Source organism: Amia ocellicauda, chromosome 6, assembly GCF_036373705.1.
Source record: "Amia ocellicauda isolate fAmiCal2 chromosome 6, fAmiCal2.hap1, whole genome shotgun sequence".
In the NCBI taxonomy this organism is placed as follows: Eukaryota; Metazoa; Chordata; class Actinopteri; order Amiiformes; family Amiidae; genus Amia; species Amia ocellicauda.
Genome location: NC_089855.1, coordinates 38850035 through 38867217, shown reverse-complemented (window position 1 = coordinate 38867217; position 17183 = coordinate 38850035). Strand labels below are relative to the sequence as shown.

General features: G+C 44.5%; 1 protein-coding gene across 4 annotated transcripts in view; it reads left to right on the top strand.

Moving 5' to 3' along the window:
* rsph1 (radial spoke head component 1) overlaps nucleotides 1–15236 on the top strand; it is a 31289-nt gene extending 16053 nt beyond the window's left edge. For 3 of the 4 annotated variants that reach the window (XM_066707100.1, XM_066707098.1, XM_066707097.1), the window contains 6 exons: nucleotides 2242–2347; nucleotides 10012–10102; nucleotides 11660–11795; nucleotides 12487–12558; nucleotides 13497–13617; nucleotides 14117–15236. In XM_066707100.1, the coding sequence (XP_066563197.1) occupies nucleotides 2242–2347; nucleotides 10012–10102; nucleotides 11660–11795; nucleotides 12487–12558; nucleotides 13497–13617; nucleotides 14117–14304 (714 nt within the window). In that variant the 3' untranslated portion in view covers nucleotides 14305–15236. Of the gene's footprint in view, nucleotides 1–1554; nucleotides 1663–2241; nucleotides 2348–10011; nucleotides 10103–11659; nucleotides 11796–12486; nucleotides 12559–13496; nucleotides 13618–14116 lie in introns of those variants that run through there. The other variant, XM_066707099.1, reaches the window with a different exon arrangement.
* Nucleotides 15237–17183: the final 1947 nt, after the last annotated feature.

The following is a 17183-nucleotide window of genomic DNA, read 5'->3' as shown; positions in this document are numbered from 1 at the left end:
TGCTTATAGTTTGTCTATTGGGATAAATTATTGAATATTTCAAAAGGCCTGGAAGTCATTTTAATTTGACATGGCTTAAGAAGCATGAATATAAAGATTGGCTGCAAGAGGATAAAAAGAACAAAGCAGAAGGCATGGTGTCGTTTTTGCCAGAAAAGCATCGATATAGTAATATGGGTGAGTCTGCGCTCAAAAAATGAGACTGATTAAAGCCCCAAACCCTAGTATTAAAGCAAATCTACATTTCTATAAACTACACTATAAAATACACTCACCTAAAGGATTATTAGGAACACCATACTAATACTGTGTTTGACCCCCTTTTGCCTTCAGAATTGCCTTAATTCTACGTGGCATTGATTCAACAAGGTGCTGAAAGCATTCTTTAGAAATGTTGGCCCATATTGATAGGATAGCATCTTGCAGTTGATGGAGATTTGTGGGATGCACATCCAGGGCACGAAGCTCCCGTTCCACCACATCCCAAAGATGCTCTATTGGGTTGAGATCTGGTGACTGTGGGGGCCAGTTTAGTACAGTGAACTCATTGTCATGTTCAAGAAACCAATTTGAAATGATTCGACCTTTGTGACATGGTGCATTATCCTGCTGGAAGTAGCCATCAGAGGATGGGTACATGGTGGTCATAAAGGGATGGACATGGTCAGAAACAATGCTCAGGTAGGCCGTGGCATTTAAACGATGCCCAATTGGCACTAAGGGGCCTAAAGTGTGCCAAGAAAACATCCCCCACACCATTACACCACCACCACCAGCCTGCACAGTGGTAACAAGGCATGATGGATCCATGTTCTCATTCTGTTTACGCCAAATTCTGACTCTACCATCTGAATGTCTCAACAGAAATCGAGACTCATCAGACCAGGCAACATTTTTCCAGTCTTCAACTGTCCAATTTTGGTGAGCTTGTGCAAATTGTAGCCTCTTTTTCCTATTTGTAGTGGAGATGAGTGGTACCCGGTGGGGTCTTCTGCTGTTGTAGCCCATCCGCCTCAAGGTTGTACGTGTTGTGGCTTCACAAATACTTTGCTGCATACCTCGGTTGTAACGAGTGGTTTTTTCAGTCAAAGTTGCTCTTCTATCAGCTTGAATCAGTCGGCCCATTCTCCTCTGACCTCTAGCATCAACAAGGCATTTTCGCCCACAGGACTGCCGCATACTGGATGTTTTTCCCTTTTCACACCATTCTTTGTAAACCCTAGAAATGGTTGTGCGTGAAAATCCCAGTAACTGAGCAGATTGTGAAATACTCAGACCGGCCCCTCTGGCACCAACAACCATGCCACGCTCAAAATTGCTTAAATCACCTTTCTTTCCCATTCAGACATTCAGTTTGGAGTTCAGGAGATTGTCTTGACCAGGACCACACCCCTAAATGCATTGAAGCAACTGCCATGTGATTGGTTGGTTAGATAATTGCATTAATGAGAAATTGAACAGGTGTTCCTAATAATCCTTTAGGTGAGTGTATATAGGGTGGTTTGGGGTTAAACACCCCCCTCCTGTAATTCCCCACCAAACCACTAGATCTTACCAAATTTTATGTTAATGCATTCCCTGTTTGGCACTACTCTTGCTCAGATAGAAAATTGTATTGACTCATCTCCACTGAGCAAGTTATTCCACCAAAAGGATATAGAGGTAAGTTGATCTATCCACATTACTGAGTTCTGTTGAACTTATGCTTAAGTTTATCCCTAAGATAACACATAAAGTCTCAAACTTAATTTAGTTATTAGTCTATGACTAAGCAATCACTGGTTTTGGTTTTAACCACACATACTTACAACATAACCTAGTTCTTTATAAATTAGGGTGAAGATACAAAGTCAATTACACATTTGCTTCTCAGTAGCCCATCAGCAGTAAGTATATTGACACAATTTGAATTTCTGTCTGCTAATGTATTTTCTGAATAACATAACATTATCACAGTGTGCATATGATAAATGGTAGGTTATGATAATAGTTTTACTGTGTCCAATGATGTACAAGGACTCTTAATATTATAATAAAGTAAACATTGTTTTTACTTCACAACATTACAGTGAAACAAGGGCAGGACGGAAAAAAAACATACATTAATTAATAAACATGCTGTGAAGAGTTGAGTTCAACCAGAGAAATTAGACAGACTCCAGACACCTATGTAATATACCAGTGTGGTACCTCTAAAATCTGCAAATATTATAACTGTCATTGTATTATTGTGATCCGTAGGGAACCTACAGATTCAAAAGTGGAGCTCGGTACACTGGTGAATATTATATGAACAAAAAGCATGGTCAGGGCACATTCTACTACCCTGATGGATCAAAGTATGAAGGTTAGTATTTCTCTTGTTTTAATAATACCAGTAAACAGTAATTTATATATCTCATTATCATCATCATCTTATATCAATTCACTGCTGAATGAAAGCCTCCCCAAGGGACTATCTACTGTTTACTAAATGTCTGTTATAACGATGGGTTGCATATGCAACACCGGTTATCTGAAAAAAGAAGCACTGCCCAAGGGGGAGGGGTTTCTGCGCACTTCCATAGGAACCCGATCGAAACGTCACACTATCAAGGCTGTCATTGGCACCTGCGCGCGTCACTCAGAACAGGTCCCTTCCACTTCCTGTTCTATAAAATGTGACGTCAGTGCAGGTTTGTCCTCTTTTGCTGGGAGCTAGGACTCCTGCGCGACCTTGCAACCCTTGGGCAGTGCTTCCTTTTTCAGATAACCAGGGTTGCATATGCAACCCATCGTTATCTTTCAAGTCGGCAGCACTGCCCAAGGGGGAGGGGTTACTGTATAACCAAGCCGTTGAAAGGGAGGAGGCAACAAGCTGATAAGGGAGCCTGCCCCAACCGCTAGGGTGTACCGCTAGGGGCCTCGGCAACACAACTCCTGACAGGAGCCACAAAGGCCCCTTGGGGCCAAACTGGGCTGTCCAGGAGCGAGGACCGTAGTCACGCTCTACCTGGGACTGTCTGCAATCAGCATATACAAAGCGGGGCTACAGAGGTCAACTCTTACACCCTCCGCTTACAATAGCAAGCCCAGCTGCTGTACTAGTGCTATGAGCGGAGCACTGTGGAGTTGTGGTTACGGCTCTGAACTCATAACTGGAAGGTTGTGGGCCCAAATCCTGGGTAGGGCAGTGCTGTTGTACCCATGAGCAAGGTACTTCACTTAGATTGCTCCAGTAAAATGCCCAGCTGTATAAATGGGTACAAATGTAAGTCGCCCTGGATAAGAGTGTCTGCTAAATGACATATAATATAATGTAATCTGTTTGCACAAAATATGGCGCAGGCAATCAAGTGACTTGTGTGCCTTCCCCTGATCCTGCTGGAGCGGGGCCAAAGACCCATTGAATAACACACAGCTGGCTAGCTCACTGAGTAGCTACAGCTGGACATTACATAGTATACACAGTATGGCAGCACAGGAAAATCATGTTCACTGAACGGTACAGAGCATCCAGCTCCACTGTGCTGTCATAACAACTAAACACATCACGGGGTGCAGGAAGCAATCATGCACCACCATGTAGGACAACAGCTGGCTCTACCATGACCATCAAACCAGAAACTGTTCATGCACTCTTCACATAACATGGGAGCATTGGCCGCACCAGCTGTACAATGTTGTACAAATGAACAACAGTATATATTGCAGGAACATTCATGCCGCGCACAGGAGTGAATGTACACAGTGGAAGAGCTCCACTGTGCTGACAAGCAGATTTCGTACAAATGAACTCTATACATCATGGGTCGCAGGAGCCGTCCCATGAGCCACACGTGGAACACAGGAGCAGTTGACACCTGCCGAATAGCGCAGCTAGCACAGGGCAACTACACCTCTTACCGTGTGAATAAATGAACTATGTACACAGCGGGGCACTGGAGAAACTCAAGCACCCTCTGCTGGAGGACAACAGCAGCGGTTCCCTTGCTCCATGGTGTACACAGCCAGAGTGGGCCAGAGACCTGCTGACCAAGGAACTATATACACAGCGAGGCAGTGAAACTCGAGCGCCATCAGCTGGCAATAGCGGCAGTGAGCTCCATGCTGCACAGGTCAGACGGAGCCACAGTCCTGCTGTTTAACACATTTTATAAATATATATATACAGAACGGGGTACAGGCCAGACGCATGCACCACCGTGACACAGTGTATAATGAACAAACTATATACAGGGTGGCCTCATAAGGCAACGTGCCTGTAGGCCCCATGACAGATCCTGGGAACACATTGATAGGGCTGTCAGTAAATCCAGGAGCAGCTTGCGTGGGTGCTCGACTGGAAGGCATAGTCTGGTGGAAGGGAAGACACGGTTCACTAGCTCCCTCAGGATGCACTTAACAGGGGCAGACTGGGAGAGGAAAAGGCAGGAGCCAGAGCCCGTAGGCTACTGGGGCTTGACTGCAGCCAACACTGGGTTCCCAATGGAACGGACTGGTCCTGTCATGTCCAACCTGTAGAACCGGGCAAATGTAAGCGGCGAGGCCCAAGCTGCAGCCGCACAAATGTCTGCCAAGGGGGCGCCTTGAAAAAGGGCCCGAGATATGGCAATGCCTCGAGTCGAGTGGGCCACCAGGTGTTCAGGCCATGGTAATGGTGTCCACAATCCAATGTGAGAGGCGCTGCTTTGAAAGCGCCTGGCCCTGTGTCCACACTCCATAAGACACAAACAGTTAGTCTGAGCGCCGAATGTCCTTAGTGCGTTCCAAATAGCACCTGAGGGCCTGCACAGGGAAGAGCAGGTGCTCTAAAGCGAAGGGAAGAGGATAAAAATCCATCAACTCAATAGGCCTGTTGACATGGAATGGAGACAGCACTTTTGGGAGGAATGCAGGGTTAGGCTGTAGCGTGACCCTGGAGCCATCTCCTGCAAAACGGACACACGATGGGTGTACAGACAAGGCGTGTAACTAGCTCGTTTTGTGAGGTGATTGCCAGCAAAAAAGTGACACCAGCTTCAGCTCAGTTGAGTTCAGTGGCTGAAATGTTGCTTGGGAAAGTGCGTCCAGCACTACATCAAGACGCCATGCGGGCAGTGAAGGGGTGCGAGGAGGCTGCAGCCATCGAGCGCCCTTTAAAAACTGCATAGCCAGGAAATGAGACCCAGGGGTCTCGCCATCAATCCGGACATGACATGTGGAGATGGCCAGCAGATACACTTTGAGCATGGATGGGGACTTGCCCTGGTTCAACAGCTCTTGTAAAAACTGTAATATGACCCCAATGGGACAATGAATTGGGTCTTGACCGCCGTCTTGGCACCAGGTGCTAAACGTCTGCCAGCGGTAGGAATACTGCGACCTCGTAGAGGGAGCTCTCGCCCACTGAATAGTGGCTACTGCCGCATCCGACAGACCCCAGGCAATCAGTTGCTCCCGCTCAGGGGCCAGGCCCAGAGCTGGAGGAGGCCCAGATTGGGGTGCCAAAGTCTGCCCTGCACCTGGGACAACAAGTCCGCTCTCACTGGGAGCTGCCAAGGCTCTCCATGGAGGAGGGCGATCAGGTCTGGGAACCAGAATCTGCGAGGCCACCGAGGGACTATCAGCAGAACTGTTGCTCGTTCTCTCCTGACCTTGTCCAGGACCACCGGGAGAAGGGGGAACAGTGGGAACAGCGCGGCCACATGTGGGCTAGTGCGTCGATCCCTAGGGTTCCTGAGTGGTCTTGGACGGAGAACCACAGTGGGCAGCGTGTGGGCTCTGCCGAGGCAAAGAGATCCACGTCCGCCCAACCGAACCAGCTCCACAGTTGCTGTATCACAGATGGGTGGAGGCACCATTCCAAGACCAGGGAGCCCGAGAGAGGAGGTCCACTGTCATGTTGGCTAGGCCTGAGAGGTGAATTGCTCTGATGGAGTGGAATCGTGGCTGCGCCCACAGAAGCAGACGGCGTGCTAGACAGTACTGTCTGTGCGACCAGAGACCTCCTTGCCTGTTGATATAGGCGACCACCGCTGTGTTGTCCGTCCGAACTAGCACATGTCTATCCCGCAGGACTGGCAGGAAATGAGACAGTCCAAGGAGTACTGCTTGTAACTCCAGGATGTTGATATGGAAGGCCCGTGCTGGCTTCGTCTACCTGCCTCGGACTCCACGTCCAACCAACCCTGCTTGGAGGTGTCTGTCGTCATAACTGCTCAGTGGTAGACTGGCCCCAGGGACACACCGGGGGTCAAATTGTGAGGGCTCCACCATAAACGGAGTGCCTTCCAGCACGCCGGAGTGACTGTGACTTGGCATGCATAATCGCGGCGAGGATGCATCTGTAAAGACTTCGGAGGAGGCTGAGGGGGAGGGTCTGTGATGCTACCGCTAGGAGGCCCAGCAGCCTCTGGCAAGGGGACACCCTGACACGAGCTCTCAGTCAGAAGAGGGAGAGACACGCGTGTATAGAGACAACTCTTTCTGGCACCAGTGCATAATTGAAGACGTGGAGCCCCTGGCAACGCAAGGGGCCAAACACAATGTCACAAACCGCCATTATCAGTGGGAACTAGGAAGTGTGGGGATGAGAATCCCCTGTGCTGCCCCAGTGGGGGCGCCTTGCAAATTGCTCACTTCTCCACGAGAGCAGCAATCTTGACGTGAAGTGCCACACACTGCCACGGGTTCCTCACTCACGGCCACACCACACCTCAGAAGCGGGGTGGACGGGCCTGAAACTATGGGGAGTAGCCAACTGTTATAATTTGGAGTTGCTGGGAGGTGTACGGGTGGGACAGAGACCACTGGAATATCACAGGTTCGAGGCGCAGGAGGGGGAGGGGGCGGACGTCCATCAGCCGTCCTCCTGATGCATGTCATGCCGGACCGCTGGGGTCAGGACATAAGGGGAGGGCCCATGTGGGCTGCTGCGGCCGGTGCTCCCTCTCGAACCTGGAGCGTGGGGGGGCGGGGTCAGAGGGCCAGGGGATCTGCAACCAGTCCATAGCCCTCTGGAAAACCACCCAAAACTCCCGGTCCTGACTTACAGAAACAGGGGAAGTGTTGTTGCTCAATGGAGTTGGGGGTGACGAGGTCGGTTGCCCCTCTATGAGCTCCGCTTCTGACTTCAAACCTGCGTGCGGGCTGAGTAATAGGCGGTCCTCCTCCCAGATTACCTGTCTGCTGTCCTTGTCTGTCCCGTGGTACATGGGCCTGCAGTGGAGACTCGAGATGTGGTGGGGTCAGGGTCTGGGCTGCTGTTTGCGCTGCCTGTGCAGATAGGAGGGTGCAGATGTGGTCCATACTGCTATTCAGGACAAGGATGGCCTCATCTCTACCTCTGTCTGTGAAGCCGGTTCTCCATCGCCGATGGCGTGGCGGGAAGGGGGCTAACAACGACTCAGAAGAGGGGGAGAGAGCCCGTGGGCGTTGCTCCGCCGCTCTTCCCTGTCGTTCATGTGCTTGCACGGCAGGAGAGGCACGCTGCCACAGGGGGTGCAGCTGCCGTGGCAGGTGTAGTAGCGGCAAGCGGCACAGTGGCGGGGGCGAGAGGAGCTCATCGCCGAGCACACATGCGCGTGTACAGGGAAACGCCGGTCAGTGTTTGCCCCAGGGGCACACAACAACTGAAACGCCTCTGCAACAAGTGGAGCCCCTAGCGGGCCAGCCACTGTAAGTGCATCTCCACCCGGCAACGTTTATATACACTGGGGCGCTGAGACACGAGCCATACGCAACCTTACTGTTGCCAGACTGAACACTGTGTATACCAAGCACCAGGTGCTGGATACAAGCGCCGCGTAGGCCCATAGGCTTAACCATATCGTGTGTGCCAAGGTTTCCAGGGACACCGGGTGACACGGAGTCCGGGGTCCAAGGGGGCCGAGGGTAGTAGACCACCAGCCATAGCGGGATCTAAAACCAAGGCCTACACACACGGACTAGGAGGGCTAGCAGTGCTCGTTCTCAGCGACCTGAGAGAGGAGCACCTCACGCGGGCCAGATCTCTTACGACACACCGAGGCTCCGGCCGGATTGCTCCATGGTCCAGTTCTGATGCTCACGTGTCCATTTGAGGCGCCTTCGGCAGTGGACAGGGGTCAGCATGGACACCCTGACTGGTCTCCGGCTATGCAGTCTTTGTCCCACACATGCATCAATGAGCCTTGGCCGCCCATGACCCTATTGCCGGTTCACCGCTTTTCCTTCCTTGGACCACTTTTGATAGGTACTGACCACTGCAGACCGGGAACACCCCACAAGAGCTGCAGTTTTGGAGACCCAGTCGTCTAGCCATCACAATTTGGCCTTTGTCAAAGTTGTTCAGATCCTTACGCTTGCCCATTTTTCCTGCTTCTGACACATCAACTTTGAGGACAAAATGTTCACTTGCTGCCTAATATATCCCACCCACGAGATTATCTGTGTTATTCACTTCACTTTTCAGTGGTCATAATGTTATGGCTGATCAGTGTATGTGTAGTGGAACTAAGGGGCCTACCCTGACCCATGAAAAACAGCCCATACCATTAAAACTAAAGTGTTATTTTAAACATCATAAACATCTCACCGCTGGACATTTTACTTTTTTTCTAAAAAGCTAATTATCTTCTTATAATTATTATTCAAAATTTTTCAAAACTTCCTGATATTATGTCCCACAAAATAATAATATATTTACATTATATCTATTTAAAACTACTACATTCACACATTCAAGAAGTTTGTTTTTTATTTTTATTTTCATCTTAATACTTCTTTGCAGTGGTCATAAAGTGTTCAGAATTAAATATTAAAACATGTATTTTGTAATAAAAGTTATCTTTCAAGTTGGAAGCACTGCCCAAGGGGGATGGGTTTCTGCGCACTTCTTTAGGAACGTGATCGAAACGTCACTCTATCAAAGCTGCCATAGGCCCCTGCGTGCATCACTCAGACCAGGTCCCTTCCATTTCCTGTTCTATCAAATGTGATGTCAGCGCAGGTTTGTCCTCTTTTGCCATTTCGCTGGACTCGAGAACGTAAGCTCTCTGTGTCTGTGTTTGTACAATGGAAGAAGTTGGCCTGGTCTGATGAATCACGTTTTCTTTTACATCACGTGGATGGCCGGGTGTGTGTGCGGCGCAGTTGGAAAACAAATTACAATGTTAAAAATGGTTGCTATTTAATGCTTTTAACTAAATCTTATTTTAAATGAAGTGTACTTTAATGTACTGCTCTATACACATATTCAATAGTACTGCACCAGTGTTTTTATTGTATTCTTGGCACTGGTATTTCTGATACCAGTTACTGTTAAAACATCTTCGCTTGTTCCAAACAAAGTGTAAGGGTAGGCAGTTTCTTATATATTAATCTCTTGCCAGTCGATCTTTTGTCACGATTAAACTTGTCTGTTCCTGATTATTTAAAAAGAATTTAAAATTCAGTGTACATCCTGAATTGTACAAACTATATGAACAATTAGGTAAATGTAATTGCAACTGAAGCTTTTTATAAGGTTCCACTTAAATGTATTACTAAATCATTTATTTGGTCTTGTTGTACTATTTATTTTTCAACTGTGTCACCCTAAACAATAATCACCACCTCCTACCTTTTTGAACCTCACTGGTGCTGCTACTACTGATACTACAGCTGGCTTCAGGGGAGACTTCAGTCACAGGGGCTGTTTTTAAAAATTTGAATATGCTGCTCTGTATCCTTGCTAAGCATATAAAAAGTATATATTTTTGCTAAGTCCAATACAATATGTGAATGTCTGAAAATAGTGTTGTCATTCATTTATGCAACAATACTGAATGTACACTTGCATTTATGTCGCTAAAACCCACTGTAGTCTACGAAGGATGTGAATAGTTCTGGAGTAAATTGTACCTTAGTACAATGCAAGTGCTGTAGTTAGTAGTATTAAGGTTTTTTTCTTCTTCTTCTCTGTTAAGTTAGGTTTAGGAATTGAAACATGGGGAATAAATATGAACAATAAAATGATTTGGGAGGGCACATGCCCAATGGCATGACACCACTGATTGTATTTATCCACAGGTGGCTGGGCTGATGATCTGCGGCAAGGCCATGGAGTGTACACATACATAAACGGAGACACGTATGACGGGGAGTGGATGAATCACCAAAGGTATTTTACTAGTATTCATATAGAGAATGCAGCCTTTTATCCTGATTTGTATGGATTTGTTTAGCTGATACCTTTGTCCAAGGTATATTATATGGTGGTTAAACAATTAAATATTGAAAATGTGCTCCCAATTGGCATTACAGCGTGTTCTACACACGTGGATCATGGTTGGTGTCCAATCCTGGAAATTCTTTCATTCAAACTAATACTTAAAGTATTAGGACAACCCTCCCCAATGGATTGAGTGTACCAGAGGTAAAATTCTAAATAGTGGTTGTGTGTTTTAGTCCGAATGTATATTATGTCTAATAACAAATTGACTCTGTGAAGCACTCTGTGGTAATTCTTTGTGAAGGGCACTCTATTAAATATAGCGTAATAGACTGATACAGCTTGTAACTGTCACGTTTGCCTCGGGGGCTCGGGAACAGGGGACCCAAGTGCAGTGCTGGATCGCGGGATGGTCGGACAGGCGTGGGTCGGGTACCGGTGGATCAGGGCAAACAAGGGCTGGGTGAAGACGTGGTCGTGGGAACAGGCGATGGTCAGGCAATCGGGCGAAGACAGGCAGGAGGTCAAGGGAACAAGACAGATACGGGGCTCGAGGGAACAAAGACTTGAACTGGAACAGGCACAGGGAAAAGGCTAGGTAATGCAGATGGAACTGACAAAACTTCACCACGACTGAGGGAAGTGAGGGGATTATAAAGGGAACAGAAACCAGGTAGGGAGGTGCAGGGCGAATGGGAACAGAGGGATAGAACAGGAGTGCACATGGGTGATCGGAATGTTAATTGACAGAGTGACGAAAGCAGGGAGAAGGCAGGGAAATGACGGCCCCTAGTGGGGATAGAGGGGGAGCGCTAGGTGACCATGACAGTAACTACCAGTTCCTGTTTTGATAGGACATAGATTCCAATGTGACATGGCAATTCTGTATCATATGTGACTGTGCAAGAGATTGTATTTCATGTTTCTTAAAGTCCACTGTGGAGAAAATTGTGGTAAGACATGGCACAAGCCATAGGGAAACTCTTATCAGGCAACACAATATTATGACATACCATGGGGCACCTACAATGTATATCCAGTAAAGGCCTCCACCTTGGAATGGAAGAGGTATCCTAAAATCATCTCCAATCCCAGCTATACTATTGCCAGTTTTCGTACATACTAGAATTTTATGCTGAGGTGTACATTCATCAACATTAATGAACCATGTCTTAAACATTGTAGTAGAACACAGTGGTTAAACAACATCAGCCTTAGGAATATTAATATTCAAACCCATAGGATTGAGGAATTAACTGGAACAGAAAATCAAGATGAAAAATTGTGCCCCTTGAATGATTGTGACAGTAATTAACAACATGTAAACTATCTTCTGTTATATTGGCTATTTCTCTGTGTTTGGTAATTTCTCATTTGTATTCTTTCTAAATGTGCTCCACAAAAGACTAGTAAGACAATTTAGCAATTATACCACTAAGTCTGAGAATTTTAGGTCTTCTTCAAACGTGTTTGGCTCAATCGTTTTATTTTTCTTGTTTTTGCAAGGCATGGGCAGGGTGTGTATACATACATGGATACAGGATCAAAGTATGTAGGCACTTGGGCAATGGGCCAGCAGGAGGGAGCTGGAGAATATATATATCTCAACCACAGATTTCAAGGAAATTTCCTCAACAGCAAGGTAAGCCACAAGCCCAACATTGAAAGACACAGACAAAAAAGCCAAGTATATGGGTTCTTATATGAAGTGATGATATTTTTTGACACATCCAGTCTGATGGGTTGATTTTCAAAACCTTAAATAAATAATGTTTTGAAGAAATAGAAAAATCCTGTTCCCACACTGTTTTTAGAAAAAGACCATGTCCACAAGAAAATGTATTTTCACTGAACCCACATTTAATTAATTTTTGGAATCGGGTGCAAAAATTGCTCAAAGGTGCTTAAGTGAAATAGCAGCAAACATTTCAGCAGTTAAGCTTTCTTTAGTGCTAAATAATGTTTTGTCATACATGTATTATGTTATAATTCCACATCACTGTAAAGTTTAATTTAAACATTTCTGCATATTTAAAATATAATAATAGTCTGTATTTTATATAACACTTTTTAATAAGTATCCCACAACATTTTACAATGCAAAATAATGAACCATATATTTACACACCATATACAGTGATCATTTAAAAGGGTCAAACTTCATGATGTTTAACATATACAGTAATATATATACTCCGACTTCCCCGCGACCCTCACCAGTATAAGCAGTTTCTTAAACAGTTACACCAACATATGGGAGTTTATTCAGAATCATTACATTTTTTTTTATTTTTTTTTTTAGCATGATTAACATCATTTTGTTTTCTGTATAGCCTTTTGGACCAGGAAAATACATCTTTGAAATTGAATGTGAGCAACAAGGGGACTTCCTTCAAGTGGAACAGGTAAGTATGCACACACACACACACACACACACACACACACACACACATATATATTATACTCTATATTAGAAACATAAGAAAGTTTGCAAATGAGAGGAGGCCATTCGACCCTTTGTGCTCATTTGGTGTCCATTAATAACTGAGTGATCCAAGGATCCTGTCCAGTCTGATTTTAAATGTTCTCAAATTTTCAGCTTCAACCACATCGCTGGGGAGTTTGTTCCAGATTGTGACAACTCTCTGTGTGAAGAAGTGTTTCCTGTTTCCTTTTGAATGCCTAATGCCAAATGCCCAATTTCCATTTGTGTCCCTGCCGATCTGGAAAAGCTCCTCTGGTTTCATGTGGTCAATGCCTTTCATGATTTTGAAGACTTGAATCAAGTCCCCATGCAGTCTCCTCTGTACCAGGGTGAAAAGGTTCAGTTCCCTCAGTCTCTCCAAGTAGGACATTCCCTTCAAACCTGAAACTGCCTCTAGAGCAGCAATATCTTTGTTGAAGTGTGGTGCCCAGAACTGTACATAGCATTCCAGATGAGGTCTAACTAGTGCATTATACATTATACATGTCTTAACATTACTTTCCTTTGTTTTAAATTCTATACTTTTGACACTTTATTTATATGTATTAATTTATTTGAACATGTTAAATGATCAGTAAAACAAGAAAACTATATTATACATCAGGCCATGGATAGTTGTTTCAGCGGTGGAAATGCTCCATTTTATCTCCCAGTGGGAAAAGTGGCATAAGTTCCAGAATAACAGTAATTTGTTAAAGTTGTCAAAATTGCAAATGCAGGTGTTACAATCACAGATTGTGCAGAGCAAGAAGCTCTGAACCTACCTAAAGCTTGAGTAAAAAATGAAAAAGTAACTTTAATAAGGAAAATTGGGGAACAACTGTTTGGAAGGTGAACCAGTTGTTTTATCCTTTCCAGGACAAAGGTGATGCTGAAGATGCAGATCCCCTTAGTGTCACTGTGCTGAAGTGGAAGGCAGAAAAAGTGACAGGCATGACCCTTTGGACTCCAGCTGAGGAGAAAAAACAGCAGACAGCAGGTGCATATCACTGCAATACTTACAGAGACACATTGGTGGATATATTTAGCAGTCAGATTCAATACACAAGACCATCAGGACATTATCTTTTCTGAAATACAGATACTGAATTTGTAATCAGTACCTGTTTATGACTTCTGCTCCTGGTGAAGGATCACTGAGAAAAAGCAGGGTTCCAAACAATGCATACAAGGAATGCAAAGCACAAACACATTAGCAAGATATCTTGGGGTTCCCTTTATAAAAAAAGCACAGTCCCCCTTAAGCCTTTCAAACTCTACCTCTATGAAACATTTGACCTCCTCCTTTTCCCAGCACCACTACTCCAGATACCCTTCTCCTTTTCTCTTTCTTCCTCTATCTCTTCTCCCAACCTGCACTTTCCACTGACTGAAGACACTATTGTCTCTCAAACCTTGCTGACATTCCTGGATCCATGTTCTTAATAGTAACCAAACAAGAAAGACTGTATGTTTTTACAGTTGTTTCAATGTTATAGCACCTGGGAAGATGGGGGAGGATGAAGTTCTGTCCACTAAGAGCCAGCCTGTGATTACAGAGGAGAAGGAGAAGAAAGAACTTGTACCTGAACCAGAGTCAAAGCAAGAGCCAGAGTCACAGCCAGAGCCAGAGGAGACTCAGACCACTGCTACTGGAGTTGAGGACAAGGAGTCTATGAATGCATAAAAACACCAAACCAAACACCGAACATGCCTTGATTGATTATAGACAATCAAATTGCAATTTTATATCCTAAAATAATGAGATTTTAGCATACAAGTATTCTGTTTTGTCATAACATTTATAATTAACATTTCTAATTTAGAAATAGTTTAAATGTCCCGGTTTTTAGCTTTCACATAAAACTATTAAAATCTTTAAAATGTTGTTTCTTTGTGATCAATTGCATGAAGAAGCAAATATTGGCAATTCTATTGGCAAACCCTCATTACTATATGTAACTATATGTATACCACTACTAGCATAATGGTAATCCTAGTATAGATGCTTTACCGATGTTACATCCGTTACTTGACAGTTCCCAGGATCACCACCAGAGGCTGCCCTTGCCACAGTGTTTCCCCATGATCTTCACTTCACTCACCTCATTATTGATTGATTAGTCCTCTCATTTCTCACCGCATCTGCCCCTAGTTCCCTATTAATTATCCCCTTGTGTATATATAGCCTTTGTTCCCAGCTTTTATCACAAAGTCTCGTCGTCTGTAGAGTCACATTTTCGAGCCTTATTTTTCGTATTGTTTTCTCGTGTACCAGTCCCCTGCTTTTGTCTCTCGATCCCTGATTCTTGGATTCTCCTGACCAGCCCATTCACCTGATCTCTTGACCACCCGCTAAGTGCCCTTGACCTAGAGTTTTGCTTTGCCTTGTTGTTCCCGTTCGCCAATCCCTCGCCCGACCTGATTTGTCCATTGTGCTCTGCACTTGGGTTCACCACACCCGGCAATCCCCGACCTTACAATCGACTGCAGAAATACATCACTACCTTGAAAAATATGTGATTAATACAACCACTACCTGATCCATTTATTCAGGTCAGGACATGGTATATTTTTTAATGGAATCCCATACAAAATAAAAGTTGATGCCGCACACAATGTTATTGATGTGTGATTCATTTATTTAGCGCCATGAAAACTGAGTAAGTTATGGATCCCATACATATAAATGTATTAGTAATTCTTAAGAAACTACATATACTGTATAGGCTGTGACTGTATATTTCATATTTTACCCAGATAGCACAGCAGCGTTGGGCCAACGTCGGCCCGTCGGATCATGAGTGATCAAACCGATGTTGGAATATTGTTTCTGTTAGGATTTTTATTAGGCTTCCATGCACAAACTCTGCACATATGTTTAAGTCTATACCTTGAACATACAACTAGAATATTATGTTTCTGGGGTACATGGTTAAGCCGTAATGTTGGAATTAACATGAATCCGCGTGCGAATATGGAAATGGCTACTACTCCGGAACAATAAAGCCCAGTGCCCTGAAGCTTTGCATATCTTACATAGACACTGCTATCTATCAAATGTGCAAGAGGCAAGTGACTGTGTGCAAAAACATGGCAGCCACAAGCAAATGATTGTGCACGTATGCAAAATATGCATATTTATAAATGCATGAACTTTGACCCCAGAAAAAACCCATGAGCCATATTCAAAAATTCACCAAACTTGGTACAATAATAAATGACAATGTTATGCTCGATTGTGGTGAGTTTTGTCACCAACAGTGACATGGCATGAATGAATATCTACAGCATAGTTAAGCCTACGGTGCTTAAAATATCAGTGACTAACAGTAGTACAAACATCTGTCAAAGTTGAAAAAGCCAAGTTGATTGGACAAAAAACATGGCTGCTGTGCACCAATGAAAATGACAGCTTCAACCTTATACTGAAATTAGTTATGCAGACCTCTCTACCTCCATCATGTGGACAAACTTGGAAATTGCATTCTGTATGTACAATGCAGAAAACTTGAAACTTTCAAATGTCCATAAAACGCTCATACATGCATGAAAACTCACAAAACTCACAAGTGTTGTAGAAACCACATATACCTACAAATGCAGTGAAAACGGCACATGCTGGTGTCATGGTGTTGCTAAATATTGTGATAGGAGTCTAAATTGTGAAATGCAACAGTAATCTTCTTCTCCAAAACCTAATGACACATGCATATGCCACTTCATACACATGCATACATTATGCCCCACTATTAAGCTTGTTCATCAGAAGTTCCCCGGGAGCACACTTTGTCCGCCATGTAGCATTCTCTGATTCCAGCTTTGGTGCCTTCTAATCCATGCTACTTATACCCACTGTGACACAAATTGGCATGCATGACACTAGTACAGAGTCCTACCAAGGGTGTTAAAGGCTAGTTGCCCCATTGAAAAACATGGGTGCTGTGGGCCTTTAAAAAAAACGTATGCGTTGCTTCAGACAAGTATCACATTACCTCTACACTGGAATGCAGTACGCACATGAAACACAGCACCTATGTCTATGTCTGTGCATTGAACATAAAACCTGATAATTAAGTTTGTGAGGTGCACGGTTAAACTGCAATGTTGGATTTAACATGTGTCCGCGTGCGAAAATTAAAACAGCTACTACTCCTGAACTCTAAAGCCCAGTGCCCTGAAACTTTGCATGTATTACCTAGACACTGCTATCTATCACGTCTGCAAGAGGCAAGTGACTGTGTGCAACAACATGGCAGCCACAAGAAAATTACCGTGCACAAATGCAAAATACACACATTTATAAAAGCATGAAATTGATCCCAGAAAAACCTATCAGCAAAATTCAAAAACTCACCAAATTGTGTTACAATATGTCACTTATGAAAGCAAATATTTTCCGAACTATAGCCTAATGAACTGAACTGAACTGAACTGAACTGAACTGTCAGTGATTAAACTAGTAGAAAGATATGTCAAAGTTGATGAAGCCAAGTTGATAGGACATAAAACCTGGCTGCTGTACAGCAACCAAAATGAAAGCTTCACGTCAGCCACAGCATGACA